This window comes from Terrapene carolina, unplaced genomic scaffold (assembly GCF_002925995.2).
Source record: "Terrapene carolina triunguis isolate 2854851 unplaced genomic scaffold, T_m_triunguis-2.0 Scaffold58, whole genome shotgun sequence".
Classification (NCBI taxonomy): Eukaryota; Metazoa; Chordata; order Testudines; family Emydidae; genus Terrapene; species Terrapene triunguis.
In genome coordinates, this window is record NW_020664409.1 from 73,078,836 (window position 1) to 73,106,531 (window position 27,696).

The 27,696-nt window shown below is 41.2% G+C and overlaps 1 protein-coding gene across 2 annotated transcripts in view; it reads right to left on the reverse strand.

Annotated features, from left to right (window-relative positions):
* RAD54B (RAD54 homolog B) overlaps positions 1–27,696 on the reverse strand; it is a 124,900-nt gene that overhangs the window by 27,014 nt on the left and 70,190 nt on the right. For both annotated transcript variants that reach the window (XM_024201966.2, XM_024201975.2), the window contains 5 exons: positions 21,541–21,741; positions 16,536–16,823; positions 14,290–14,452; positions 12,877–13,102; positions 7,593–7,800 (listed from right to left, as the gene is read on the reverse strand). In XM_024201966.2, the coding sequence (XP_024057734.2) occupies positions 7,593–7,800; positions 12,877–13,102; positions 14,290–14,452; positions 16,536–16,823; positions 21,541–21,741 (1,086 nt within the window). The remainder of the gene's footprint in view (positions 1–7,592; positions 7,801–12,876; positions 13,103–14,289; positions 14,453–16,535; positions 16,824–21,540; positions 21,742–27,696) is intronic.

The following is a 27,696-nucleotide window of genomic DNA, read 5'->3' on the forward strand; positions in this document are numbered from 1 at the left end:
CTCTATCTGTATTTCACACTTGGGTACACGTGTTCAATGCTCCTGGGACAAGAGATTTTTATCAGGTAGTGTCCGTTAGTTCATGCCAGCACAGTTGCTCCCCTCATGCACCACACTGAGAGTTTAAGGGGTGGTACAGACTGACACCTCTCCAGTTCCTTCTCTTACCCCGAATCAGATAGGATTTGAAACAGAGGGAAGACTGACATGTAGTGGAATACAGATTGGGACCACACATCTCAAAGAACCTCCAGTTACAGCTAAGTAACCTCAATTTCTTCAAGTGGTGGTCCCTATGTGTATTCCACACGTTGTTGATTGATAAGCAGTATTCAAACAGGAGGAGGTACAAGAATGCAGCTGGTATATAGTGTATAATACTGCTGTCCCAACAGTTGCATCTGCAGAAGAGGCCTGAATTAAAGGATAATGTTCCATAAAGTATGGACAGAATTTCAGATTGCTGCCTTTTATATGTCCAGTATAAGTGCTTCTTGAAGAGATGTTATTGAGGTTGCCTGTGCTCTAGCGGAATAGGCCCTTACCCCCACTGGGGGAGGAATACGCACCAGCTGATGATAAAAAAATGATATAGCCAGAGACCCACTGCGAGAGTCTCTGAGCAGATAATGCTTGTCCCTGCAATCAATCAGTCTGCTATAGCGACAAATAGTCTAGGCATTTTCCTAACTGGTTTAGTTCTTTTTAGATATAACACTAAAGCCTGCTTGACATTGAGAGAGAGAAGTCTCTTCTCCTCATTGGAAGCATGAGTTTTTGAAAAGAATACCAGTAGGTGAATAGGCCAATTTATTTGTAACTCAGAAATTATCTTAGGCATGATTTTCAGGAGGAGGCAAAGGGAAACCTTCTCCCTTTGAAATGTGGTATATGGCAGGTCATCCACAAGTGCTCCCAGTTCACTCACCCTTCTAGTTGATGTGATGGCGACTAGGAAGGAGACCTTCATGGACAGGTGGGACATGGAACACATGGCTAACAGTTCAAAGCGTGATCTGGTAAGTATTTGGAGTACAAGATGGAGATCTCATTGCAGTGCTGGTTTCTCGCCAGGGGAGAAGGTCCTAATGCGATCTTTCAGGGATCTGACTCTTTTGGGTGAGTAAAAATATAATTTAGCCTTTCAATTCTGTGCACCACATTTCAGGAAAGAATGGATAAATTGGGGAAAGTCCAGAGGAGAGCAACAAAAAATATTAAAGGCCTAGAAAACATGACCTATGAGGAAAAATTGAAAAAACTGGGTTTGTTTAGTCTGTAGAAGAGAATACTGAGGGGGGACATAACAGTTTTCAAGTACATACAAGATTGTTAGAAAGGGGACAATGAAAAATTGTTTGCCTTAACCTCTGAGGATAGGACAAGCAGCAATGGGCTTAAATTGCAGTAAGGAAAGATTAGGTTGGACATTAGGAAAAACTTCCTAACTATCAGGATAGTTAAGCACTAGAACAAATTGCCTAGGGAGGATGTGGAATCTGTCATTGGACGTTTTTAAGAGCAGGTTAGACAAACACCTGTCAGGAACAGTCTAGTTATTAGTTAGTCCTGCCTTGAATGCAGGGGACTGGACTAGATGACCTATTGAGGTCCCTTCCAGTCCTAAACTTCTATAATTTTATGGTTCTACCAAAGGATGAAAGGCACTGGTTGCTGCTAAATGGACCCAAAGGGAGCTAAAAGGAAGACCCGATGTCTTGAGAATGAGGAAATAGTCTGACATAGCACAAATATCTACTTTTTCTGGGGACAACTGGTCCTGTTGTATCCAAGTAGAGAAACGTCTCTATTTAGCTAGACAGAATTTTCTGATGGAGCATTTCTGCTTTGATTGGGAATACACCTATACCCCTATATAATCCGACCCAATATAACACGAATTCTGATATAACATGGTAAAGCAGTGCTCGGGGGGGCGGGGCTGCGCTTTCCAGAAGATCAAAGCAAGTTCGATATAACGCGGTTTCACCTATAACGCGGTAAGATTTTTTGGCTCCCGAGGACAGCGTTATATTGAGGTAGAGGTGTAGTCTGAACAGCCTCTGAACATGGATGCTCTAGGTCTGACACCCATCCAAAAACCAGGCTGTGAGATGAAGAGGATCTGAGTTGGCATGTTTGATCTTACTGAGTTAACAATTCGAGAAGGTTCAGATACTGATGAGAAAATGGGTAAAAGATCTGGGAAACTAGATTTGTCTAGGCCAGTTAGGTGTGACAAGAATGACTCAAGCTTTGTTGTGATGAATCTTTCACAAAAACTGTAGTAGCGGTGGGATGGAATGAAAGGTGTATCTCAAGTGGTCTGTCCAAGACAATAAAAGGGCACCACCCCGCAAGTCCCAGCTTAATGCTGCTCTGGAGCAGGTTAGGTTGAAGTTCTTGTTCATCTGGGAGGCAACAGGTCCCAAGATGGCATTCCTCACCAGGTGAAGATTTCATTCAGGATGGAATGGTGTCCTAATTTTGTCCACCAGAGAGTTCTGCACACCTGTCAGGTATGTTGCTGAGACCATGATGTGGTTTCCTGCTGCACCAGTTCCATAAATTGACTGCCTTTACAGGGAGAAGAGATTTCACTCCACCGTGTTTGTTATACAGAAGGTCATCATGTTGTCTGAAATTATCTACATATTATGGGACTGTATGGGAGGAGTCTGGGTGGAGGCCTAAGCAGAAATGCTTAATTTGTAATGAAAGAGGTGCTGGGGCTCAAGCAATTTTTTTTCTTTCATAACTGACGTGGCAAGCCCAGAGGTGCTGGGGCTGGCACAAATTAAACACTGCATTACAGGCTAGGCAGACAGTCCTTAATTCTAGGAGATTGATATGCATCTTGGCCTCTCGGGGAGTCAACATGCCTTGTGTCCAGTCCACATGGACTGTGTATCTGTGAGGGATGTGTCCACAGTTATGGTTGCATTGGGTCTGGATGGAAGGAAAGGGACTCTGACATTTGTTCCAGGTTCATTCACCATACAAGAGAAGCTGTAACCTTGGCGGGGATTGTTACCTTGTATTCATGCTGTCTCTGTTTGGTGAGTAAATAGACTTGAGCCAGTCCTGTAGACAATGAAGGTAAAGCCTGGTGAACAGTGTTACACAGGTACATGAAGCCATGTGGCCTGGCAGGGAAAGATTGGACCTTGACTGTGGTTTGAAGTTTGAGGGTGATTTGACTTATCAGGCGGTTCGTGGCCTGGAATCTGTCCACAGGGAGGTAGACCTTTGCTGAGGCTGAGACTAGGGTCGCTCTTATAAAGCCCATGATTTTTGCAGGAGTCAATGTAGATTATTTTTTGTTTACACAGACTCCCATGCCAGAAGACGGAGTAAGGATAGGGTTGCCAACTGGACCTCCTGATTGGATCTGCCCATTAGGAGTCAAGTGTCCAGGTACAGGAAAATCGTACAGCTGTTCTGTCTCATCTGGGCTGCCACTACTGAGAGGATCTTCATGAGGACCCTGGGCACTGTCGCCAGCATGAATGGGAGGACTCTGAACAGGTAGTACTCTTGTTCTACCAGAAATCTGAGGAACCTTCTGTGGGTTGGATGAATGTCCCCATGAAAATAAGCACCTTTCATATCGGGAGCCTCAAACCATGTGCTCTTCTCCAGGGAGGGGATTATTGATGCCAGCATGACCATGCAGAATTTGGATTTGCAAATAAAGATATTCAGCTGATGTAGGTCAAGAATGGATCTCCATCCTCCTTTTTTCTTGGGATCTATGAAATATTGGGAGTAGAATCCTTTCCCTGGATATTGAGGTGGCACTTCCTCTGTAGCCCTGTGGTGTAGGAGAGTATCCACATCCAGACAGAGGAGCTCCTTGTGAGAATGGTCTCTGAAGACGGGCTGGGGAAGGGATTTATGCAGAGGAGGAGAGAGAAACTCAATGGTGTAGCCGGAGTGGATGATCTCAATACTCACTTGTTTGTTGTTACTGCCCTCCAGTCGTGAGCAAAAGGATGAGGCACCCATCAAAAGTTTGGGAGGCAGTAGGGAATGGCATCAATAGAGGTACATGGTTCTTAAGCGTCCCATCAAAAGTAACCCCTGGTTTGTGGGTGAGGCTGAGCAGCTGTGGTTCAGGTGGAGGAAGCAGTATATCTAGGTCTTTGTACCCTTTGACATTTACATGGTGGCTCATAAGGGTGCTGGAGATAAAACAGCTGAGGAAAAAATCTTGGCTTATTTACCTGTTTCTGGTGTTTTCTCTTCAGGGCCAGGGTATAAAAGCCCAGGGAGTGGACAGTTCTCCTGGAGTCTTTAGTGAGTGCAAAGACATGTCAGTCTTTTTGTTGAAGAGATTAGACTTGTCAAAGAGGAAGTCCTCAGTGGTATTCTGGATCTCCCTGGGAACTCTGAAGAGTGGAGCCAAGATTCACACCTCATAAGTATCACCACAGCTATAGCTCTAGACGCTGTACCAGCCGCATCCACTGCAGCTTGAAGAGAGGGCCTAGCTACTGGTTTGCCTTCATCATTGAGGGAGGACTATAACCTGGAGCTCCCAGTTGGTGTCGGCAGGTGCCTATCCTTTGGCTTATGAGCTGCAGCCATACTTGGAATTGTGAGGCAAACCCACAACCAGATCAGGGCTGCATGCTCAGCTACAATGACTCACCCCACCAGTGACTCATCTCTCAGGCACACTGAGGCAGCCAATCCCTGGGAAGGGCCTCAGTCAGATCACCCCCATGCACACACATTTCATCCTGATTGCCAGAGCTGCTAGTTAATCTGTGCAACAGCACTACTTGGCTAGGAAACCTCCTATTGCCTCATTGTGTTACAGACTCCCCAGGCTTCCAGCCTGCTCTTGATCCTGGTTCTGAGCCACAGCTTGTCCCTGGACCCTGGTTTCAGCACTGCCCTCAGCCTGGTCCCGGCTCTACGTCTGGCTTCAACCTTTGGTACCTATTCTTGACCACTCTCCAACCACTAAGCCTGACCACCTAGAACCCAGAGCCTGATAGGCTCTGTCAGTACCTCTCTCCTTCACACCTTATCCTCATGTTTGGGAGGTTCAAGTTAACTTCAGTTGCTACAACCCATGTGTAAGGATGCACTCAACTTGGATGGAGTAGGGAAGGCATCCTTTTTTTAGGAGCAGATCTGGAGGGGGATCTGTCCTTGTGTTTATGAGCATCCCCTTTACTCTCGTGAGAGGCTAAGGCAGTTACTTCTTTGGGTTCACAGCTCTGGTCCCTGTTTCTGAGCTTGTGTTCAGAGAGGCACTACTTGTAGTCTGAGGCTGATGTACAGAGAGAGTCTTCCCAGCTTGGATCCAACTGGGGTCTCATGGCCTTCTCCATGAAGTATTTCCTCAGTCGAAGCTCTCATCCTTCACAGGTTTGGGGAAGGAAGGAGCTGCAGATGCTGCATTTGGCAGAGATGTGAGCCTCCCCAAGGCAGTAAAGGTAGCACTAGTGTTCATCGCTGATCATGAAGGAAAAGGGCCAGGAGATATAGTTCTTAAGCCTCTGGACATAGTCTTTCTCCTCACGGAAAGGATCCCTGAGGTGCGGAAAAACTGAACTATATTAACTAGAGAATAAAAACACTAAAAGATTAAAAATACTAAAACTATATAATTATATTTACAGATTTTTGAAAGATGATGTGAAAATAGCTTCGGACAGAGAATTCTGACTCAGGCCATGTGGTGGGGAGAAGGAACTGAAAAGGCATTGGTCCGCACTGCCCTTTATACCCTGAGCATGGAGCAAGAGGAACAGCTGTATAGGCACGGATAAATGGAAACTACTTGCCAAAAAATCTCTGGTCTTAGGCACTTGGAGCGCATGTGTACCCACACATGGAATACACATATGGACCAGCACTCGAAGAACTATTTGTTCTGCTTCAGATTTTCTGTTCCTAGGGAAAAAAAGAGTGAAGACTGTAGCTTCATTTGCAAGATTATTCTTATTTTGAACAAATGCAGCAGTATCTCCTGCAACAAGCTGGGTTATAACTGTTCACAATATAGTACAAGGGCTTCTCTCCAGGATGACAGTTTAACTTTAGCACAATACAAAATAACTAAGAAACCAGAAATATTTTTTAAATCTTCTTTTAATTTTAATTCTCCCTCCTGCTAAGGTCCTATTATGCAATGATAGTCCCTCCAAACTTAGATGGTCTAAATGGAGGTCTTTCTGATATGTAATCAATGTTGCTCCAGGTATCAACCAGAAGTCAACAGAATGCAACATTAATAGATTAATAGTTTCATGGATTTTAAGGCTACATGGGACCATTAGATCATCTGGTCTGACCCCTGTATTGACCCTAATAACTTGTGTTTGACCAAAGCATATCTTTGATGTAAAGACATCAAGAGATGGAGAATCCATCACTTCCCTTGCTAGTTTGTTCCAATGGTTAAATCACCCAGAGGCAGAGCAATGTTTCCAGCTAGGGATCAGAGCCCGGGTCTTGTCAACACAAAAAAGTTGTATGATATAAGTAAAAAGGTGATGAAACTGATTTAGTTTCATTGGTGCAGGCCTAAAATTCCCTCTAAGCTGTGTGGCCGTGCGGCCGACTATTAAGCCCCGCGCAGGGGCTCAGGGCTGCGGCAGGGAGAGGCGCTCCTCCCCACCGGCCCCAGCATGGACCTGCCACGGCCCGGGGAGAGTAGCCTCTCCCTTGGCCCAGCCGGGTCCAGGCCCGCCGGAGCTGCCGGGAGAGCAGCCCCTCCCTCGGCCCAGCCCAGCCCCACCAAAGTTGCCACAGCTGGGGAGAGGCACCTCTCCCCTGCCCCGAGCTGCTGAAGCGAGAGAGGGCTGGGGGGAGTCCTCTCTCCCCACCGCAGCCCCGGGGCAGCCTGCACCCCAAATCCCTCATCCCCTGCCCCATCCCAGAGCCCACACCCTCCCGCACCCCAAACCCTTAATCCCTGGCACCACCCCAGAGCCTTCACCCCTATCCAGAGCCCTCACAGTCTGCACCTAACCCTCTGCCACAGCCCTGAGCCCCCCCACACACCCCAAACCTCTCATCCCCAGCCCCACCCCAGTAGTTCTGCAATTTCATATCTGAATTCTTTCAGAATTCCATCTGGTCCTTGTGACTTATTACTGTTTAATTTATCAACTTGTTCCAAAACCTTCTCTATTTACACCTCAATGTGAGACAGTTCCTCTGAATTGTCATCTAACAAGAATGGCTCAGGTGTGGGAATCTCCCTCAGATCCTCTGCAGTGAAAACTGATGCAAACAGCCTTGTCTTTCTTGCTTGCACCTTTATCACAATGACTGTCCATTGGCCCCACTGATATGCTTCCTGCTTCTGATGTATTTACAAAACTTTTACTCTTTGTTTTTGTGTCTTTTTCTAGTTTCTCTTCAAATTCCTTTTTAGCCTGCCTAATTATACTTTTACACTTGACTCACCAGAGTTTATGCTGATTTCTATAAAAACACTATAAAAACAATATATCTGATAATGTTGCCAAAATTTTCATACTTGTATAACTTGCAACTTTCTTTCACATACCCACCAAAGTTAGCTCTTTTCATCTAGCTATAAAATAGGCTATTTGTAATATACTGACCAGTCAGGATAATTCTTCTCTCACAGGACAGACTGATGAGGGCTGTAGTTGTCTTAATGGAGCTGTTTTTCAAACGATGCCCCTCATCGCAGATTAGGAGGTTAAATTCTATAGTCTGAATTTGGTCCAAGGTGCGCAGCAACATCTCATAACTGATTATCAGAACTGAATGAAGTGGGGAATTGATGAATTCTTCTACTTTGTTATCCTGTAGAGCATAAATAAAAGTTGCATCACACAGCCAATTCTCTTTGGAGCTCCTCAACCCTGTTCTCTGATTCTCTGGTTTCAGGAGGAATTTCTGTTGCATGACTAGAGCCCTGCACGGATACAAAATTTGCAGATATCTGCAGATTTGCAGGGCTCTAAATATAAAATTTGGATATGCATCCATCCATGATCAGGAAACATGTTCCGCGGAGATCTGCAGGGCCCTATGCATGACATGAGTCATCCCCCACTCCCCAGGGGGCTAGGACTACTTCTTCCCTCTTAATTTGCAAAAGAAATATGGGAATCCAATATGGCAATACAGAATACTACTACCATGGTGCTTGGCAGCTCACTGTTCTTTGAGTACACCAAGTCTACTAAAGCATATTACTACGAAGGTGAAAACTACAGACCCGGTGTAACAGCTACAGAACTCCTCACTTAACGTTGTAGTTATGTTCCTGAAAAATGCGACTTTAAGCGAAACGATGTTAAGCGAATCCAATTTCCCCATAAGAATTAATGTAAATGAGGGGGTTAGGTTCCAGGGAAATTTTTTTCACCAGACAAAAGACTATATTAAATATATATATATGCACATATACATACATACACACACACACACGCGCAGTATACGTTTTAAACAAACAATTTAATACTGTACACGGTGATGATGATTGTGAAGCTTGGTTGAGGTGGAGGAGTCAGAAGTTGGGATATTTCCCAGGGAATGCCTTACCACTGAATGAACTAGCAATTGACTGAGCCCTCAAGGGTTAACTCTCACAACACTCTACAAGGCAGCAGGAAAGGAGGGAGGGCAGACAGAGACACACACCCTGTGTGTGAGAGAAAAAATGCGTATTTCCCCTTTAGGTAGCTGATCCCAGGCTTAAGTACACTGTCTTGTTAATTAAATCAGCTTGCTGAGACATGAGATGGAAGCTACTGCCTAGAAGCTCCCTCCCTCTGTCGTCTGTCCCCCCTGCTCTATGGAAGATGGGGTAAGCGTGGTGCAGGAGCAGAGGGGAGGGGGAGACACCCTGACATTAGCCCCCCTCTTCCTCCATACAGCAAGCAGGAGGCTCTGGGAGCAGCTCCAAGGCAGAGGGCAGGAGCAGCACATGGCAGTGGGGGAAGGGACAGCTGCTACACAGAGAACTTAGGGGAGTGGGGAGCTGATGGGGGGGGCTGCTGGGCCACCCAGGTTCCAAGCCCCCACCAGCTAGCTGCAACGGGCTGCTCTTCCTGAAAGCAGTGGACAAAACAGGTGGCTGCCAAACTACGAGGTTAGAAGGGAGCATTTCACAACTTTAAACGAGCATGTTCCCAAATTGATCAGTAACTTAACATCGAAACAACATTAACTGGGACGACTTTAAGTGAGGAGTTACTGTACTTAACCCTGGTGTTGGGGGTAAGTTTCAAATTGATAATTGTAATGGAGATAATGAAAAAGCCTAAGCAACTCCCAGTACGTTTATGGTGGGAATCACAAGATGCAGTAGACACCAGTTTATGCTGTGATCTTGTAATAAATTTGCCACAGTCTGTTTACCTGTTTCAGTTCAATCAAATAGTTCTCACTCTGTTATGAGCCACATAACATTGCTAACCCTAGGAGAGCATACCAAGCATGAATAAGTTAGGGCAGCATAGAAGCTGGGGAGACAGAGAATCAGGGACCCATAACCAGCTCCTTGACAACACTCCTGCTCTGTTGTATCCAGCAGAGAGACTATCCCAAAATATTTTACTGACAGTCAGGAAAAAGCTATGGGGCCTATTGTTTTGAACCTTTAATGCCTTTTTCCTTCAGAAGGCATCGACATATATGTTTAACTCGTGTTTACTCTTTGCTTTGGTGTCTTTCCTTAGTTACTTATTTCAAGGTATAGAAATAAAGAAAAGTGACATGATACAAATTGCGTGTGTGATGATAATTGAGTCTGAGCAGCATGGGAAAAATCAGAGGTTTTAGATCTTGAAAACAGCACTGGGGCACTAAATCAAACAAAAGTTCAATATAATACAAGAAAGAGTTTTTGCCAGATTAGATGGTTAAAAAAGTAGTCACATTTGCACACACGACTTATAAAATGACATCTTTTTAGTTTAAATCCTTGCACCATACCTATTTGATTGTCCATAGAAATCTTTTTGTCCCATTGGACCATTCAGACATGCCATAGACTAGCCAAAGGCTTATGATCTCTATCTGTCAAAAATTCAGAAATATATGGACAAAAATCATTACAAGAGACTCTTCAGCCCAAAGCCACTTCATAGAACAGTCTACTTTATATCCCAAATAGCTCATTTGGCAGTTAATATTAACTATACTACTACTAACGAATACTTGCCATACTAATATCCCACAGTCAACCACCTCAAATCTTTCAGTGCACCTCTCTACCTGAATACCCAAGAGACCAGTCTTGCAGCATGACCTAAAAGGTCAACACTTTTTCCAATGAGCTCTCCCAAAAAAGGGATGTTTGATTCAGAATGATAGTTAAGATGGTCCAAAGCAATGGATGGTTTCTTCAGTAGAGCCCTAACAATTGTTTTCTTAAAGGAAGCCAAAATCCTTTCTTCCTAGAGGGAGGGGATGATAATCTCCACCATGAGTTAGGCTGTACTTCCCTGCTGGCCTTCTCCAACTACAAAGGACATGGTTCAACCCATAATCTGCAGCCTGAAGCTCCCTCAACACCCCAGAATTTTTAAAATTATGTTTTTTGCTTCCAGCCAAAGCTCAGTTACCAGAGACAGACAACTCAGTCTGGATCCAAGTGATCTGATCCACTGAGTTAGCAACCCTATTTATTCATTGCACCCTATCACATGATTCACTATGGTCAGATATAATGGGTATATGAAGATGAACTATGGAATTAACAGTACTCTTTGCAATCATTTCAAAACATTCATTCATCCTCTCAACATTTCTGTAAGGCAGGTAGGTATTATAACCCCCTGTAATGGAGCATTCTGGCCTTTTAAGCCTAGGTACTATACATGCTGCCTTCTCTCAGAAGAGGGGAGATGTTGATGGGAGAAGGAAGCCAGAACCAGAATGTTGAGCTCTCGCTATGAAGGCATAGAAGTGTCAGCTTCATGAAGAGCAGGTTGGGATAGAAGAAGAGTTCTGTGTGCGGCAGACAAGCCTGAGCTGAGTATGAACTTTTAGGTTGCAAGGATGGACTTTATTTTGAGGACTATCTTGAGTGGTTTCTATTATTTAACCAATCCCAGATGTGGTGTGTGAGTGTGTGTTTTAGTGTGTTAGCCACAAGCCTATATTAAAGCTTAAGGGGCTCTAAAGAGGGGAACCAGAGGCAGGCTGCAGAAGAGCCTTCACCAGCCATGAGGGGGCAATCAGGAAATGGCTAGGTGGCTGCCCAGGTACACCCCGATTTTACAGATGCAAACACTGAGATGAAAAGTTTAAGTGACTTGCCCAAAGCTACACATGGAGCAATTGCCAGTAAGTATGAGACCTCCACAGTTCCTGGATCCCACTCCTGTACTCTGAACACACCTCTCTTGGCACCAGTTCAATGGGCATTGAAGTCAATAGAAGCCTTTCCACTGATTTCATGAAGTGTAAATGATAAACATCTCAGTGACCCAAGTAGCACAAACTTTCATTATTATTATTATTATTTATTATTGTCGGTGTTTTGCTTTTTAAAGTAGTAGTAGTAGTATTCTGGAAACTGATAATGACAACACTCCCTCAAATTTATATTTCATATAATCCAGCAGTATGATAATTGCCATTCTTCCTATAAGATAGACAGGAAATTACTATTTAAAATACTTCATTATATTATAGGCAAGTGGTATTATCATCTCACTTTTGCATGTCAATGTTTTCTTTGCTTTTTAGGGGCCCAATCTTACAAACTGCCGAGTGCCCTCAAATCCCATTGGCTTCAACCAGATGAATAAGAATGTTAGAAGGATTTAAATGAAAAGAAAAATATGTTGCTGTCACTTTGGGTCACATTAATTGCCAATAAATTCAATATAACATTAGTGTTATAAAAAAACCCTAACAATTGAGAGAAAATGTGCCACAACCTCTAAATAGCTCTTTAGGTAAACTTTTTTTTTGCATTACACTGAATCTTTTTTGCACCAAAGCTGCTCTCTCAAGAACACACACAGCTGATCATTTACTTTGCTCAAACTCAGTTACTGCCACATAGACAATTTCTGTCAAATCAGTTCACTTCAGTTCCACATCTTGAAATAAGTTACTGTAAGGAAAGTGATGGAAGCAAAGAGGATATACGAGTTAAATAGACATCTAGATTGGCTTCAGTGGAAGATGTGTATGTTCAGCACCATAACAGGACTGGATGCTAAATCAGTAGAAAAAACAAAAAAGAGGTACACATGGAAAAAATTAGAAGTTTGTAAAACATATAAAAACACTTGTAAAAAGAGCTTTCACTTCATCTGAAAGACTCACTATTTCATACAGACCATGAAGGAAGACTGCCAAAAAGGAAGTGTTTAAGGCCATATCTATACTATGGATGCTACTGTGGCAAAGCTATGGCACTGCGGCTATGCTGCTGAGGTGAATTTTTCACACCCCTAAACACTGCAGCTAACTTAACTTTTAAATGTAGACCTGGCCTAACTTTTAATCTATTCACAACAGATATTAGGTCAGATTTAGAAGGCAGCATTCTCTCTGTTACTTCATACAAATACACTTGCAGGGAATTATCAGGTTAAAAAAATATATTTTTGAAAATAAATTGCCTTATGTTTGTTACAAACAACATGGCAGAGTAATAATAATTATTTTTTGAAGTTTTCTTTTCACTATTTCACTTTTCACTTTATTTTTTGCATTACTCTAATTTTGGACAATTAAAGTACACTAGTCAGTTTCACTTTTAGTTTTCATGCATACATTTCCCTCTTGCAATGTTTTGGCTGCAAACACTGTAGACAAATATTTGCTTGTTAAAAAACAGCTTACTTGGAATGTTGGATTTTTTTTTATTTATTCTGAGCCAGATTTGACCTTTTTGAATATAAATCTCACCTGATCAACTGTAAACACTTTGATCCTTTCACTTCCCAGCCATTTCTGAAATTCTTTTTTCCAGTTCTTCACCAGACTCCCAGGGGTGACAATTAGTGCCTGCTTTATTATAGGTTTGCATCCATACAGTCCCTGACGTAGGAGAGTCCAGACAAGCGAAATGCATTGCAGTGTTTTTCCTAAGCCCATTTCATCAGCAAGAATAGCTCCAAATCTGTCACTTAGTCTGTAAGAAATAATGACAATTTAGTAATGCAAAGGAAACCCTGCAACTATTTGCATTCTGATCTGGCAAATATGTTTTTTTTTTTTAAAGTATATAAAAACCTATTTATTTCTACTATGATCTGTTGCAATTTTTTATTCAGTTAAACCAAAAAGTTCTATATGCCCGTGTGAAACTCGGGTTCATTACTAGATTAACATACCGATCATCCAAAATTAGAGATCTTAGTTGAATTCTTTCATATTAACAATATTTAAGTAATTTATGTTAAAGCACATGAAAACATACCATAAGCAGCCTATAGTATATAAAGCTGATGTAACAAGTGTAAAAGTAATATAGTAATTTTTCAACAGAGTGGTACATCAATGTACCTTTATACTAGACTGAAAATTTCTGAGGTACCAACCAGCACTGCACTTTGGCTTGGGTCAGATGGTTTATAGCAGTGGGTCTCAACCTATTAATCATTGTGGGCTGCATATTCAGGCCACAATGTGTTACCTGGGCCACAGGTTGAGAACCACAGCACCCCTCCACCACCACACCACTATGCCCAGCACCCACAGCCCAAAGACCCCTCCACAGAGTGAGGAGAAGACCAGAGCCCCAGTGGTGTGGCTGAGTGGCGGGGACCCCATAGCCTGTTGTGCGGGCCCGGGAAGCAGCCCCAACCCGACCCTGTCGCCAACCCTGATTCCCGCCAGGTGGGGCCGGACAGCAGCCCCGACCCTGACCCCAGACCTTGCTGTGTGGAGCTGGACACAGCTATGACTCCAACCCCGGACCTTGCTGGGTCGGGCCGGGCAGCAGCCCCGACCGCAGTCCCTATTGTGTGGGACCTGGTGGCAGCCCCGACCCTGGTCTCTGTTGTGCGGTGCTGGGCGGCAGCCCTGATCCCAGACCCTGATGCAGGGTGCCAGGCGGCAGCCCCGACCCCAACCCTGGACTCTGCCATGTGGCAGCCCAGGCCCTGGACCCTGCCGCCCTTTAGCATACAGCTGGGCCGCAGCTGTGTGCTAATTGGGTCGCATGCAGACCGCGGGTTGAGAACCACTGGTTTATAGGATAATTCAACCATTCTCTTCTAACAGAGAAATACAGAACGCATCTCAGTTTTGGGGTGTGTTTTTTAAACAAGCTAAAAATTACCAGAGTTAAAATTAACAGGACAGTTATTCTCCTACCTCATTCCCATCACACACTCGTACAGGAATACAATTCCTTCTTTCTGATGTGGGCGAAGATGATTTACAAGGTAAGGATCCACAACTACGTCTACCACAGGTAAACCAGCCTTATTGAACATCCGCTGGTGATCTGGAGTTGGACGTGGCATAACTAAAGAATCTTAAAGTTCAAAATATACACAGATGTGGTAAGAGAATTTGTATTTACTTCGTAAGCAAAAAGTATTGTTTTTCCAAGGTAACTATATCAAGTAACTATTTGCTAAACTTCAATAACTGCTGAAAATTGCTTTTTAACATATTGGTCATTTCTAGACAAAGAATATAAAGACCAACATCTGCTATTGTTACTTATGAGTACCTAGATACAGTGTTGATGTAAATAATAATAAAAAAAAATCTATTAAAACACTGCCTTATATCCTAAAGATTTCAGAAGTGCTTTAAAAGTTTAATATATATAAGAACCACTTCATCCATCACTTACTACAATCTGCCACCTTTGGGATCAACTATAGCAGCTGTTCAATTGAGGATTACCAACAATAATCAGTTTAGGACAGGAAATGAGGAAAAATACCTCATCCAATTAAAACTGCAAGGAGTACAGAACATAATTACTCAAAATAGTGTTTATCAGAACACTGTGGCTAACCTTTATTTCTTTTTCATATATATATTTTCATCATCCCCGCTCCCCCTCAAAGACTACAGAGGAATGGGCAGAATACTTTGGAGTCCATCAGCACTGGAAGGGGTTAATATTGAGCAACACAAGACAGTGAACAGACACAGCACGCCCTACTCATGCTAATTTATAGATTAAAGGTCCCCAACCTGTAGGGTTCTGAGTTCTCTCAACTTCCATGGGAGTTGAGAGGCTCAGCTTGCAGGAGGCACTCAAATCCATCACAGGATTGGGCCCCCCAAAAAACCAAAAATTGGAGAGAAACCCATGTCTTTCACACAGCACTGCAGAAACAGACAAAATGCAGACAACTCTGCGGTTGAACATAGCAGCGCTACACAGCAATTTAGGGCAGTAATCTCATATCATCTTGAAACCACAGCAGAGAATTCAGGGAGACAGAACATCATACAGTTGGAATTAGACCAGAACACTGGTCTATTCTTACAAAAAGTGCCATAAGATAATAAGAAGATATTATTATTATTTATTTGTATAAGGCTAGTGTGGTAGGCAATTTACAGAAGTAGGAAGACATGGCCCAGCCCTGAAGACTTTATAATCTCAGATGACATACAAATGAAAGAAATGGGATGGGGTTTAACAAACTGCAGTGTGAATGCTAAGTTGTGGTTTAGGTGCATTTTTTAAAAATTAAAATTATGCATCATTTAGTTTGATAACACTAATATACTTGGTGTTTTTCTCTCATCTGAAACATGCCGCCTTCTCCAGAATATTGTCCCTAAACAACAGGCTGCACCACTGGCTTATTAAAGACAGATGGAAGATATTGATCTGCTAAATATTCAACACCACTTTCTGCAACTACCAGGTGTTCACTGGAGCTCTCCCATACAAGTACTCACACAATCTGATCCTCCTTAAACTTGTGGAATTTAATGGGATGACAGCACAAAGGAACTATAATACTGTGTTACAGAACTTTTTTCCTGCAGTAGGTGTCTCATTGAACTTGGTTACTTTTAGTTACTTTTGTGTTTGCACATTGGTGGCTATGAGGGATCAGATTCCCCTGGAAGCAATTCTTCTAACTTTGTTTAACCTCTTCACTGCTCGTTGTCCACAGCAACTACCATGCTGGTGTAGTCTGTCAACACTCCATTGAACTTGGTGGCAAACGAGAACTTTTCTAGCATGTTTGGCACTAGTCAGTTTCTCGTTTCAGTACATTCATTTTTCTTCGCTAGTCTATTTTCGGAATGATTCTGATTTAAACAATTTGTATAGCCATCAATAATATTTATAAAGAACTGCACTATAAGACACTCTAGGGTAGATGGACTGTTTTAGGATACTAACACTTTCTCAAATGTCAGTGACACAGCCTCCAATCTCATGGTTTACAGCACACCTGCCACTTGTAGAACAGAATCATGTTGTGATGTTATTGGTTAAACTTCATTTTCACTGGGATACCCTAGATTCTCATTCAGTACTTGGGTAGGGAACATAAAAACCTTGGTTATGCATTGAACTTTCTTACAAAAAGGACAGTGGATGGTTAAATAAATAACAGAATTTTAAATCTTACTTGATGCATTTGGATCATGGCGAGGTTTGTAGTTCTGGGACTCTTTAAGTAGATTTTCTTTATTGCTTGGCTTGCAGACATTTTTGAATGGGCTACAGAATGGTTTCAGGGTACTTTGTGAAGAAGCAGTTGGGACTGTGGTGGACGTCCTAACATCAGTCTGAAAACATTTGCCACTATTAAAGTCCTCTGCTGAAATTATACCCAACACTTCAATTTCTTTTCCTCCAATCATCAGCGTTTGACCTTCATCAAGACTTTCAAGGTCTTTAGATTTATATCCAGTACCTAAAAATAATAATTCATTTACTTATGTTTAGCAATTAATTAGGACCACACAGTGGGTATCACTGCCTTAACATCAATATTCAACTGCAGGAAGTGAAAACAGAAATGTCATCAAATCCTTTAATAATTAAGCATATGAATTTGAATAACCTTTCATACTAAGAAAACAAAGTGGCAACAAGGTTTTTCATTTAAGTGAAAACAGATTCAAGTAGATCACAATACCAAGAAAAAAATGGAACAAACGGAACATCATCTGGAAATTGTTGTACCAAATATTTTAAAAACTGCTGTGAATTATCCTCTTATAACTGAATTTAAGCATACATTTAGATATTGAATTACCCAAACTATTTCCATGGAGTGGACCATATCTTAAGAAAGGGATTGTCTCATTGACCACTCCTCTTCCCCCCCAGCCCCCGACTCACGGTCAAAAGAACTACCTTCCTGTCCCATTTGCAATCTCATAATATGCCTGTGGCAATCGTGGCAATGGCTTATATGGAAAAAGATAAAAACAATATATTTTAGCTGCCTTTTAATGCAAGTTAGCAGATGGATATGGGGGGAGCCTGCATCACCTGACCAGCCACCTCTCTGCAACAATAAGCAAGTGCTCTGTGTACTGCTAGTAACAAGTGGGGAAAATATCTGATCACTCCTCCATAGGCATCTAAGAACTCAGTTTGGTTATCTGACAAGAAAGCACAGTGTGATTAATGTAATAAGTATTGTATAAGCATTATCAATGTTAGGCCTAATGGTAGGCCTCTCTGCAAGCATAAGTCTTGTCAAACAGTGTTAGGCCACAAACTTCTGGGAGTTGCAAGAGCGAGCGCAATAAAATTCTGCAAGCATAAGCAAAATCTAGCTAGGAGGCTTTATAGACTAAGATTAAGCAAAAAGGAAGCTCTGTGAAATTAGATGCGGACTTGTGGTTACTATGCACTGCAACCAGATACTTCTTTAGGCTGACTCAAATGTTTTTGAATCTAGCAAATTGACCACAATTAGGACAACTGGTCGCATAAAGAAAAGATGAGCTGGGCACAGGTGCACAGTTCATAAGATCAAAACAACTGCAAAATACCACACTAAGACATTTGGCCACCTTAATTGGTTGACCTGCTTTGGAACACGGCCAACAAATAATGTATAAAGAGGTGCAAAGGCGCAGGTGTGTGTGCGTATGTGTGTTGACCTAAAAGAGATCTCTCTTTGATCGGGCTCACACATACACCCCGAACCAAAGGGACTTGCGCTTCACCGACTATCTGTGCCTGGCCAATGCGGAAAGCGGTCGACTGAAGGGTAAAGTATTCTCAGACAAATGCAGGGTAAGGTTTTGGAGTAAAGAAGTCTGGTTGTGCTCGAGCTGGTTAATCTTAAGTCTGTATCGATACTATAGTTTAATTATACTAGTAAATTGTTTAAAAGTAAAAGTAAGTTGGTTAATAGTAGTAGTTAATTGCTTAGGAATAGTAGTAGTAAATAGTTAATCAATATATAATAACTGTATAGGTTCTTGTGCCTTGCTGGGAACAGGTACAACGCGGGTAAGGCTAGTAGTTGATTAGTGATAACAGCTTTGCATGCCGCTGTGCCTGTCTTCAGTATAATTTGCCACTTAGTTTTATAATAGAAGTCAGTAGTTTATAAGTTGTTTAAAACTAATAGTAGATACTTATAGGTAGTTTAAAATTAAAGAAATTTAGTTAATCAATGTGTCATTATTGCATATAATTTGTGTTTGCTGGAGACTGGTACAGTGCATGTAGGGTTAACTGATTAATGAGTAATGATAGCTTTGCCTGCACTTGTGCCTGTCTTCAGTATAACCTGCCATTTATATTAATCCTAATTCAGTGCTGGTCTTTAATTTTTCTCTTCTTATTCTGTCTGTGTTGCCTTTATAGCTGTAAATCATTAAAAACCTTCTTTGAGGAATAATTAGTTGTTTTAGTTTCTCTTATGCGGACACTACTCAACCTCATTACATCTGTGTTGGGTGGTGGGAAGTAGTGATCACCCAGGGTACAATTAAGGCCCTGATGCGTGTCTCCCCCTTCCATCATCTCCACACATGGGCTATTCCAATTTTCAGACTGTGATATTCTCTCAAGTAAACTCAAGTGGTTGTGGGGGCCTGGTGAAATTGGTATCGGTGTCAATGGCTGCTTCAAGCACAGAGATTTGATTTTTCTGCAGCTTTGCCTTTAAAGACCAGAAATGTTTAATCTTTCCAACATAAAAATATCCATATTTAGCTTTCTATTAATTCTGGAAAGCCCCATGTGAAAGAAATGGGATGGGGACCATCAGTATCACCCTCTGCTAAATGAAGCTAATGTGATTTAAAAAAAAACAACTCAACAGGGTGGTTGATGCATTCCAGACATTTCTTATTCTCTTGCTCACCGTTTTTTTTTGTTTTTTTTTTTTTTTTTTTTTTAAGTCAAGCAAGTCAGTGTATATAGAGTTTTGATGCAAATTAAATTAAATTTGTAAAGTCATGGATTATTTTTCAATTAAAGTGCCTGGCAGCAGCAAAGTTTGCAATGCTAGGGTTGTAACAAATTATTAGAGGGCCATCTCTGTCTTAAATTCAAATACAAGTGTGTTTTGCAGCAACACACAGTAAAATTGTAGTTTCTTACTAAATAATCTACTTTGGCTTTCTTGGCAACTTAAATTGTTGCTTGTCTTTCAGGCAAAGTTTTTGAGTTAAGGCTTGTAAGCTATAGGTTGCAAGGTTCCTCTTAATCAAAATATATCTTACAGTAGCTGCTACTAAGATTGCAAGACTAAAAATTGCAGCACCATCAACTCTGGCTTGCGTTTCAGGCAAAGGCAATATTTATAGTTACTTCACTACAGCAGAAAAACGCAGCTCCAATCTCTTCCAGTCACCAGACCTCTGATCAGAACATTAAAAAGTAACACATTCAAATGGAGGTTCAGACTTAGGACTGCCTGCTCAGCTGTGAATTTGTCCCTGGTGCAAGCCTACTTCTCCGGGGCATTATTTGTGTGGCTGATGTCAACAAGGCCCAGCCCCTCCCTTTTGGCAGCTCTACTCGGCCCTTCTTTTCTAGCCCCTCTCCTCGGACTGGCAGTGCAATGCTTTTGCCCAGATGTAACTCAGTCTGCCCCATTTTCCCCTGTACTTTTTGCCTGGTGGGCAGGAAACGTGATCCTTTTACTTGCCCAAAAAACATTTCTACTTGTCCTGGGTTTCTGTGTAATAATTATTTTTCTCCCATTCTGACCAGTGGGCCACAGACCACAGTTTGGTCATCACTAATTTACATGATTTATTAACAGCTTCATTTCACTTCATTCACAGACTGTAAGATCAGAAGGGACCATCGTGATCATCTAATCTGATCTCTTGCACACTGCAGGCCACAGAACCTCACCCACCAAACTGCTGTAATAGACCCCAACCTCTGGCTGAATTACGGACGTCCTCAAATCATTATTTAAAGACTTCAAGTTACAGAGAATCCTCCACTTACACTAGTTAAACCTGCAAGTGACCCATGCCACATTCTGCAGAGGAAGGCAAAAAACCCCCAAGGTCTCTGTCAATCTGACCTAGGGGAAAATTCTTTTCCAACCCCAACAATGGCAATGAGTAAGACCTTGAGCACGTGAGCAAGACCCATCAGCCAGATATCTGAGAAAGAATCACAGAATCATAGAATATCAGGGTTGGAAGGGACCTCAGGAGGTCATCTAGTCCAACCCCCTGCTCAAAGCAGGACTAATCCTCAACTAAATCATCCCAGCCAGGGCTTTGTCAAGCCTGACCTTAAAAACCTCTAAGGAAGGAGATTCCACCACCTCTCTAGGTAACCCATTCCAGTGCTTCACCACCCTCCTAGTGAAAAAGTTTTTCCTAATATCCAAACTAAACCTCCCCCACTGCAACTTGAGACCATTACTCCTTGTTCTGTCATCTGGTACCACTGAGAACAGTCTAGATCCATCCTCTTTGGAACCCCCTTTCAGGTAGTTGAAAACAGCTATCAAATCCCCCCTCATTTTTTTCTTCCACAGACTAAATAAGCCCAGTTCCCTCGGCCTCTTCTCATAAGTCATGTGCTCCATCCCCCTAATCATTTTTGTTGCCCTCCGCTAGACTCTTTACAATTTTTCCACATCCTTCTTGTAGTGTGGGGCCCAAAACTGAACACAGTTCTCTAGCTGAGGCCTCACTAATGCCGAATAGAGGGGAATGATCACGTCCCTCAATCTGCTGGTACTGTTCCTACTTATACAGCCCAAAATGCTGTTAGTCTTCTTGGCAACAAGGGCACACTGTTGACTCATATCCAGCTTCTCTTCCCATGTAACCCCTAGGTCCTTTTCTGCAGAACTGCTGCCTAGCCACTCGGTCCCTAGTCTGTAGCAGTGCATGGGATTCTTCCGTCCTAAGTACAGGAATTCTCTGTAGTAACTCAGAGCCCTTCCCATCTAGTTCCCATCAATGGCCGTTGAAGTTATTTGTTGCTAGCAGTCACAAATCAGCTACATACTATTGTAGGCAGTCTCATCTTACCATCCCCTCCATAAACTTATCAAGCTCAATCTTGAAGCCAGTTAGGTTTTTTGCCCCCACTGCTCCCTTTGGGGTTTTTTGCTCCCATTCAAAACACACATTATTTTTAGGTCAACGTTTAAGCAACAACTATATGTAAATCTATAATACCTCTTCCAATGTCTTTGCCTTCCATATCTTTCAGTATCACAGACTTTCCTTTTGCAATAAGAACAGCATCACCTTCCCACTTCTTGTGTTTTTTCTTTGAAGCCTTACACCACACAACACTGAAGTATTTTGCAAGGCAGTCAGGTTCGTCTTCCTCTTTCTTGTGTCTTGCTATTTCTGGTGTTGGTACATGCACTGGGTCTAAAAAGAAGCAAGATGACTAAGAATATCAAAAGATCTCTGTTGATGTAGAAAATTATTTAAAAAAACCCCAACACTATCATCAATCAAGTGCAGTCTGTGCATTTCCTGCTATACAAACATAGGATGGCACGGTTTCTGTTCTGAGTAGCTTACAATCCAATTGAGACAGAGACATCATAATTCAGGCTTAAAACAATGGATGGGGATGCAAGCTCAAAGGGGCACTAATTTTATGAAATACTGTGTGGAAAATATATGCTTTAAGGAAAGATTTTCAAGTAGGAGGGAAGTTATTTAGTCCATGAAAAAGAGGTAGTTCCTGGTGTGGAATGGAAGGAGGAGGCAGTGGGTAAGGGATAAAAAGGAAGTTTTTGAAACAACAAAGCGGTGAGAAGAAGAGAAGAAGGAAATGAGAGTACGGTCTCAGATGAGGAGGAGATGAGCAATGCCTTGAAAGTGAAGATGGGAACTTAAAATTCAATGCAGAAGGGGAGGCAAGTGAATAGATCCGCAACTAAAGCCAAAAGATTGAATTCAGAATAACTATTACTGTAGCTTTAGAAAACCTGAAAAGAGTTAGAAAATAAAACTGTTTTACATTTCCAGTTGAAAGAATATTTCACCCACTTTCTTTGTAAAATATTAAAAACCATCCGCTATCCTAAAATCTTGAAAAACAGCAGCATGACTTGAGATTGCAGCAAACCAAATGTTTCTACCTATAAATAGTCATACATTTGGCAGCATTGCAGCTACTTATATCTATTATCAATGCAAGTATTAGCCAAATATAATTAGGTTAATAACTTTAAGGATTCTCAATATTGCAAGCAACAGTTGTCTATACTATTGAATAAAGACAAAGATCACATGCCTTCCATGAGTTACCAGTCTGGCATGAGTCAAGTAACAGTAGAGCAAGTCTGCAGAATTATTTGAAGGAAAATCTGAAACATTCCTTTTTAGCAAAGCACATGTGCCCAACATCAAAGTGAAAATCAGACTAATTTTCATTAAAATACCCTTGCATGCTGGCCAAGGCTTAATCAGCTTGCTCCTTTGACTCCATCTGGATTCAGCACTATACAGATTTGACACTAAAAGACTGCTCATACAAAAGACTAACTCTTTTTATGTGTTTATACTTAGACCAGAAGCAGCAAATATAAAATTCCACCTATAATAATGACCCGTGAAAAAGGGAAATCAAATAACCTGAACATCACTTCTAATGGTAATTGTTTAAAAAAACTGCAAAACATGATTATATGAACTGCCTAAAAATTAAAGTAAATTATCAGATGAATGTTAACTTTATTGTTAATAAAACGATATAAATGCAAGATATTTTATTTATTGATAGAGATTTTCATGCCACAGCACTTTACAAATTTCAGCCCCAGTCCTGTAGAGGGATCCATTCCCGTGGAGCTTTGTGTGTGTGCAGAGTCCCTGAAGTAAATGGGACTCCACGGGTGAATCCGCATGCTTAATACATACACGTGGATCCACCGTAGAAATGCTTCCACCTGGAAGGTGCAACAAATCAGCTATTTAAGAGTACACAGCAATGCTACACAATGACTAGAAGCAAAAAAACAACAACCCCAAAACAAAAAAAAACCCCTCCTCTTTTCCACCTGAAAATACAGGGAGAATTTAATGTAGGTGGAGTGTGGTAATTTGACACATTAGACACATGACTAAATCCTTGCACTTTTGCAAAAAGTACCAAAGACCTAACAGTGGCCAGAAGTAGTCAGGGTGGTGGGTTTTTGTTTGGTCTGATCCTAACAATGGCAGCTACAGCAGTACAGTGCTCTTATGATGCTAGGGCACTGGTTCAGTACCATCAGAGGAAAGAATGCCCCCTACTTACTAACTTACCAACACAACTTCCTGCAGCTGTTTTAGATAAAAAGCATTGCAGATCCATCCAGCACTTAAATACTATGGCAATGGGGCAGAGAAAACCCTTAAGATAGTGAAAAATACAAAGGACTGAACTTGTTTGGCTTCAAATTCCTAAGTTTAAAGTGGATCACAAAGCAAATACAGAATTGCCATCTCTACGTTTTAATGCACAGCTTTCAATTGCCTTCTCCTTTTAAGATTTTAAATGTATATTCCTGCAAGAACTGGAGACTTGTCGGCAGCTGAATGTCCTTCCTCTTCACAAAAGGATGGACATCTTCAAGTGGGTGAACACTTCTTCCCTTTCTCTTACATAGCCCTCACAAACGAGTTCACAGAGCCTTAATGTCCATTTTATGGCCACTACTTTTTACCCTAATGATTCTATTTTAAAATGTACCTGGGTATTCTTGATGTGAACAACCAGTTAGTTGCCAGGCCAATATTAATCCCTCAAGTTATTTTATATACCTAATTTAAAGCAATAGGAAAAACAAAATAGGATAGAATGATAAGTTCGGGAACTATTAGTTTTTGGAAATGAGGTTTTTGCAACTAACAGTTTTTGAAGCAATTCACCCCAGAGTGAAGAAAGCCAGATAACAGTATCCCATATGCCATCCACATGCTCAGTGAGAAAACTAAAGATTAGGTAAAACGTTATATTACTGAGGTTCATTCCCCAAATCAATCTTCTGAATCATCATTGCAATTTACATATACAAAATAGCTGGGTTGGGTATCTTTCTATCGTACACAAAATATTCTCATGATTACCATTGCAGCATAGTGCTATGTCAAAATGTCAAGATATTTGGCTATGTTTGCAGCAATATTTCATGCCTTTAAAATAAGATTATCATCAGATTAAAAAGCATTAATCACCCCCAAAATATTCTTGTATGTTAATGCCAGAGACTATTAGATCTGTAAGAAGCTATTGGCTTGTGTATGCAGGACATTAGTGCATGGTAAGAGAGTGTGAACTCTGCAGTCTACTAGTTTGCCAGGCAGTAACATCTCAGGGGCACAGCTACAGAGCACTCAAAGTTCCATAGTGCATTCTGACATACCCCTGTTTAAACATCAAAGCACACCAAGGAACTTTTAAAGTGTGCTATAGCAGCATCCACATGGGATTTTACTGCACGGAAAGCTAGCGCGCTGTAGATTCACACCCTGGGTTGCCACACACTTACAAGCTGTTTAGACAAGGTCAATATTTACTTTACACCATCAATGACGTTTGTTTGCTTATATTCAACCTTGCATTCAATTTGGAAAATATGAATAGACTACTGAGTTTTTCACTTTTGTTTGTACACAGTATCTAATCAATTTAACAAGAAGGTTTTAGTCCAATAGCACAATGTTTGCAAACAGTGGGTGAAATTTTTTAAGGCAAACAGTTTACCGGGGGGGGGGGGGGGGGAAGAGAGAACACCGTTTGGGTCACTTCAAAACTATTCATGAATTTGACAAATAGTTTTGGCCATTTACAAAACAGCTAGAAGAAGAGGAGGTGATGGTGCCCTCCATTATAACCTTTTATCCAGTGATTAGGGCACTCACCTGAGATTTGGGAGACCCAGGTTCAAATTCCCACTCCAGAAAAGACCCAAAACAGACTTTTTCAATTCACTAAACATTCTGAAAAGTTTCAGATTCAGTTCGACCGAAACCTATTTTTTAAAACATTTTTGGAACTGTCACCAAACCAAAAAAATCATTTATTCACCTAGCTCAATGTTTAAATCATTTGGTGTAAGGCTGACACACTCCATACAGCTGCTAAGGGCAGTTTTTGGTAGCAGAATACAGAGCAGCAGTTTGAACAGTGAAATTACTGCTAGCTGAAGGCATTCAAATACAGTTGCTTTTGCTGACGTCCTAGAAATGAAGCTACACTTATACATTGTAAGCTCTGTTGTTGCTTCTGGTTATTATCTTGCACACAGACTAACAGAAATATGTGCACACTATAAACAAAAAGAGATAGGGAATCATCTGTGTCCACTCATTTTTCTCTCAACAAACAAAAAGCCCACTTTATAAAACTAAACTCTTCATGACAACTAAAAAGCTGTTGCAGGTGATGTGTTCCTTCTTCCTGAAGTGAGAGAATACAGCTGAAGTGTTATCGTCCAAAGGCTAAAATGCAGAGACCATAAAAGTGGATATTTACAATAGGTGAGACAGTAAGCCGTTAAGTTTCAAGATTTCAGCAAATGCTTGCTCCATGTGAGAATGAATTCCTGTAACATGATGGAGTTGATGATTTACAGAAAATGGGGATGTGGGAGGAAAAAGAAAATAAATGCTGCAGTGGCAAATTAGTGTAACCAGTTTCTGCAGAACAGGTTTAGAGCTAGACACTGATTAAATCTGCACAGAGAAGTAAAAGGAAATTTGAAAGAATGCAAAATTTAAATAAAATATGCATTCCCAAATTAATCTGCAGCATTGTACAGCAGCTTAAACATGAAATTCCCATAAGGAATGCAGCATGCTCCAGTGGACAGTACAGGACTAGGGGTCAGGATCCTGGCTTTGCCAACATACACGGTTTGATCTTACTCAAGTCATTTGACTCCTCTATGCTTTAGTTTCCCTCATCTATAAAATGTACATAAAGATATCTACCCTCTGTAAAGTGCTTTGAAATCTCCTGATAAAGCATTGTTTAAGTGCAAGTATTACTGTTCAAAAGAATAAGAAATCTGCTTCTAATTCTGCCACACATGGTAATAAAAAAGGCCAAATGAAGCCAAAATTTAGTTCAGAATATTTGAACATCCCAGCATACAACGGAATTTGGACCTAGGGCTTGGATTCTGACCCATCTCTACAATGAAATGCCACCTTTGTGTATTGGTATCTGAAATTAAATCCATTCCCATATACAGTCTTAGAACATATGCTCAGCAGAGACCGTGGCTCTTTGTGTCTTCTGAGGATGAACAGAAGTTTTATTTTAGTTCAATTTCATACTAGCAATCAGAATAGTTAAGAGACCAAATGAAAAATAGTACATAAATTCAGAGAACAGCTCTTTGCACTGTAGCTCGGTATTCTGGAATGTGTATATATTATATTTAAAATCACACTGGATATTTTTAATCAAGATTGCTAGTTTTTCTAAAAATATGCTTTAGTTCAAACAGGAATTAATTCAGGGCAGTCCTGTGGCCTATGTTATACAGGCAATCAGACAAGATGATTGCAATGGTCCCTTTTTGCCTTATAATCTGAATCTCATAATGGTATTGTGGAAATAAATGATTAATATTTGTGAAGAACTCCGACAGTCTAGTGATGAGTGCCATAGAAAAAAACTATGAGGAAATTAATAGTTCTGTCTGCAGGCCAGGACTGAAAATGTGTAACAAATAAGACATAGGGCCACACATTGAACAATTGAACATTGAAAAATCTCCATCATCGGAGATTTTTAGGAAGAGGTTAGACAAAGACTTGTCTGGGATGATAATACTAAAATAATACTTAGTCCTGTCTTGAGTGCAGGGGACTGGACTAAGACTTCTCAAGGTTTCTTCCAGTTCTACAATTCTATGATTCTATGAACGAGGAAAAAATAAAATATTGTATAGCTGCTTGCTGTAACATGATCACCATCTAGCCTGTACACTGACTGAAGCAGGGGTTCTGTGGAAAAAATAGTATGTGATCATGTAATTAAATGCTTATACACCACAGGGCAAAATTAAGGTTACACAGGCACCCTTAATTCTGACATTTCCTAATGTTTGAGTGCTTGACTTTGCCATCTTAATAATGTTCTTTTAATGCAGTTGTGTGTGTGCATGCATATGTGTGTCATAAGAATAGGAGAGTGGTGATGGCCTTAACTATAGCAGTTGTGACATGACTGCATTGTAACCTCACCTCTTAGCAAAATATTTAGCTCTTAAGGATACTACTTTAATGGAGGGATCATAGGTAGAGACGACTTCCAAAACATAGTGTCAAGTATCAGGGGGTAGCCGTGTTAGTCTGTATCTACAAAAACAACAAGGA